At 59.1% G+C, this 3,279-nt stretch overlaps 2 protein-coding genes across 2 annotated transcripts; both read right to left on the bottom strand.

Annotated features, from left to right (window-relative positions):
* Nucleotides 1-42: 42 nt before the first annotated feature.
* SPRG_17811 (hypothetical protein) lies at nt 43-1,639 on the bottom strand (the record flags this gene model as incomplete). The annotated part of the gene is made up of 3 exons (XM_012357217.1): nt 43-941; nt 983-1,400; nt 1,451-1,639. Coding segments are annotated over 3 exons (1,506 nt in total), but the record flags the coding sequence as incomplete, so codon positions are not given.
* A 664-nt stretch (nt 1,640-2,303) lies between these two features.
* SPRG_17810 (hypothetical protein) lies at nt 2,304-2,887 on the bottom strand (the record flags this gene model as incomplete). The annotated part of the gene is made up of 3 exons (XM_012357216.1): nt 2,867-2,887; nt 2,634-2,817; nt 2,304-2,577 (listed from the first exon to the last, which is right to left on the bottom strand). Exons 2-3 carry the CDS (start codon nt 2,753-2,755, stop codon nt 2,304-2,306), a joined length of 396 nt encoding a protein of 131 aa, XP_012212606.1. The 5' UTR covers nt 2,756-2,817; nt 2,867-2,887.
* Nucleotides 2,888-3,279: the final 392 nt, after the last annotated feature.

Below are 3,279 nucleotides of genomic sequence, written 5' to 3'. Positions count from 1 at the left end.
GAAAAAGTTGAGCGATGGCTTGGGCGTAGATGCCGTTGGTACAGAGAACGCAAGACGGAGCTCTATCGCCATAAAGTCGTACGGCAGAATGAACTCCGTGTCGCTGATCGCAATGAGGTCGACGCTGATGGCGCCATAGGCAAAGTGCAAAGTGCCGTTCCGAAGCGAGATGACGATCGGGCCGTAATAGTCGGGCGACGTATCCAGAAGGTATGTGCCCGGAAGGACGCTCGTGCTGGGTACGGTGACATTGCTCTTTGGCCACGGCAGCTGCTCGAAATAGTGCGCGTCGCAAGGCAATTCGGGGCTCTTGTCCGCAACCGCCAGTCCGCGCTCAAAGACGTCGGTCAAGGTCTCCTTGGGAATCCCGAGGAAAAGCCCGAGCACATACGAGCGCATGAGCTCGAGAAGCGTCGCCTCATGCGCTTTCCCGCCCATTGACGCCTTGTTGGCGAGCAAAACGAGCCCGAGTCCGTGCGCCGGCACATAGGCTGTCGTGCACGTCCCAGCCTTGTTGCCGCCATTCTTCATCGCAAAGCGCTCGCCAAAGAAGAGATCGCCAATAGGACCGACACCGTACCCCGTCATAACGCCGGTGCCGTCCAGATTGGTCGCGTCCAGACCAAGCGTGGCCAACAGCGAGCTCGGGTCGGGCAGCTCAATGATACCGTGGCCCGAGTAGATGGTCGCGAGCGACTGTGGCGACTTGAACGTCGCCCCGCCTTTGGCCAAGACGTGCTTGAGGAACGCTGCCATGTCGTTGGCCGACGAGACAATCGAGCCTGCTGCGAGCATCGGGACGGTGGGGCTGAGCTTGGCCAAGCTCGACGTCGTCAGCGCGTATGGGCCAATGACGACGCCGTTGCACGTGTTGTGCCCATGCGTCAGGCGCGACGCTGGCGCGTCTGCCGCGCTGCCATACGTCGACTTCATGCCCCAGGCTGCCAGATCTCGGTCGCCATGTACTTGCTCCAGTGGGTACCCGAGACGGCCCCAATGACTTGACCGAGGACGTTGAAGCCGACGTTCGAGTACGCAAAGCCCGGTCGGACCTTCCGCGTCGTGTTCATGTACCGAAGCCGCTCGATACCTTCGCGCTCCGAGGCAATCACACCCATCATCTGGGGCTCGTCGCCCTCGTGGTCGCCAAAGACCGAGTTGTGCGACGCAAGGTCCCCAATCGTTGTGACTTCTTCAGCGTACTTGTCTTGGAGCGTGAACCACGGGAGGTGCTGCTTGACAGTGTCGTGCCACTGGAGCTTGCCGTCGTCGACGAGCTTGGCGAGTGCGATGGCCACGTGCGTCTTGGACACGGACCCGAGCTCAAAGAGCGTGTCGGCGTCAACAGGATCCGTGTTCACGCCGGCCTGCTTGGTGCCAAAGCCGCGGGCAATTAACGTCTATTCACGAGGATCAGAGACCATTGTACAATGGTACTCGATGAACGCACGTGGTTGCCTTGCACGACAGCGAGGGCGAGACCCGGGTAGTGAAAGCGCTCGCGCTGGGCTTCAATGAACGCAATCGCGTCGTCCACCTTGCTTGCGTGCAGCGCACTCGGGCTCGACACCATGGACGCGAGCTCCGGTCCGAACGGGAGACCGAGAAAGGTCGCGTACGCGCTAATGAGTCGCTGCATCCGTGTCGAGCAAACCGCAAAATGACAGGACGATCGCGGGTGCAATATCAGAGTGTAGGCTGTGAATGATGGTCGTGTAGGTACCTCAGCTTCGAGTAGCCACATGCCCTTGAACGGCGTCAACACCATGGGCAGGAGTGCACAGCTGTGTGTGGACATGACGCCAAGAGCCTCGCATTTCCGAGGATTTCCTTCGCCAAAGCGTTAAATGGGCCGACGCTGTTGCGACCGTTCATTGTTCCTTGCGCGTGATCGTGACCAGGCGTGGAACTTCAACACTTTCGTTATGGCGTAACCAGACGCAAAATCGACAGCCTCGATGCAAGCAGGATGGCGGGAGGGAATAGTAACAGGTAGAGCTGTCCTCGAGGCATGTACTTGTCTGCGTCGCAACATGAGCATGATCGCGTCAATGCAAAGTAGACACTCGAATCACGGCGGCAGGAGAAGAGCCAGCGATTTGTTTGGACGCACGAAGTAGCAACCTGGTAGCGAGCGACCTGCCATGCACGAATCAGGTCGTTCCCAATTCTACTGCGAGCCTGGCCTCGAGCGTTGAAGCGCTCGAAACACTGGACCAGCATTTCGGGCCTCGCTGATATCCAATAGTCATCAGGACCACGCTCGTCCAATGGTAGAATTTTCAAAAGACGTTCAAGCGGCCTTACGACGTCGCGTCGCAGAGCCTATAGAGGCCGTACGCGACGGCAAACCAAAAGAGGCTTATCGCCACGTCCCACGGCGACCCGAGAAGCACGCGCATCGCCGACCGGGCTTTGGGCTCCAAAAACACGAGGTACTCGACGCGCACGCCGCGCTGGTCGGTCAGCACATAGTACTTGGCGTCCGGCGTCGCGCCCGGCAGCGTCGTGAGCCGGTCGCGGTCTCTGAGCACGAGACAGACCGCGACACAAATCGCGTCTGGGGAGAGAACGCCGCTACCACACCCACCCGTTCTCGCAATGGTACTGACGACGACGACGGAGGGTATTACCTGGGTGTCCACTGCTGGCTTGGCGTGCCGTAGGCAAAGTTCATGGCGACCTGCGCGCTCTGTGCAAAGTAGATGCCGTCCCCAAACACGTTGCCAGAGCTCATGTGGCGCGTGCCACTCATGACGTGGAGTCCGTTCTGCAGAATCGAGTGGAAATGCGCGAGTTTGCTGCCGTGAAAACACTCTACAAACAAATGCTACGAGGCAGCAGAAGAGGAGGCTTGTCGTCGTACGTGCCACGCCGTGCTGCGCCGCCATGTCGTCAAACCACGGGTCGCGGCTCTGGTGGACTTTAGCGACAAGCGCAATATCGAGCTCCCCCTTCTCTAGACCAGCACACATGAGCGGCATCACCCACAGAGCGATCGCGCACCGAGGCAAAGCGACGCAGGCAGCGCGTCTTTGGTCACCTACCCCGCATGCACATGACCTCCAGCATCTGTTGATATTTAGCATACCAGTGATAGTGAGACGGGTAGACGACACCAGACCCAGTCGAGGAGAGCGAGTGTTGGACGGGACAAGGTCGGTGCTCCGCAACGTCAAGGCCACAATATCAACTAGATACATGCACGAAGATCGTCGTCATTCGAAAGGATATCATCGAGGTTTGCGCGTTGGAGTTCGGGAATCGACGGCACCTCGG

This window comes from Saprolegnia parasitica (genome assembly GCF_000151545.1).
Source record: "Saprolegnia parasitica CBS 223.65 unplaced genomic scaffold supercont2.792, whole genome shotgun sequence".
Taxonomy (NCBI): Eukaryota; Oomycota; class Saprolegniomycetes; order Saprolegniales; family Saprolegniaceae; genus Saprolegnia; species Saprolegnia parasitica.
This window is presented reverse-complemented; position numbering and strand designations above follow the sequence as displayed.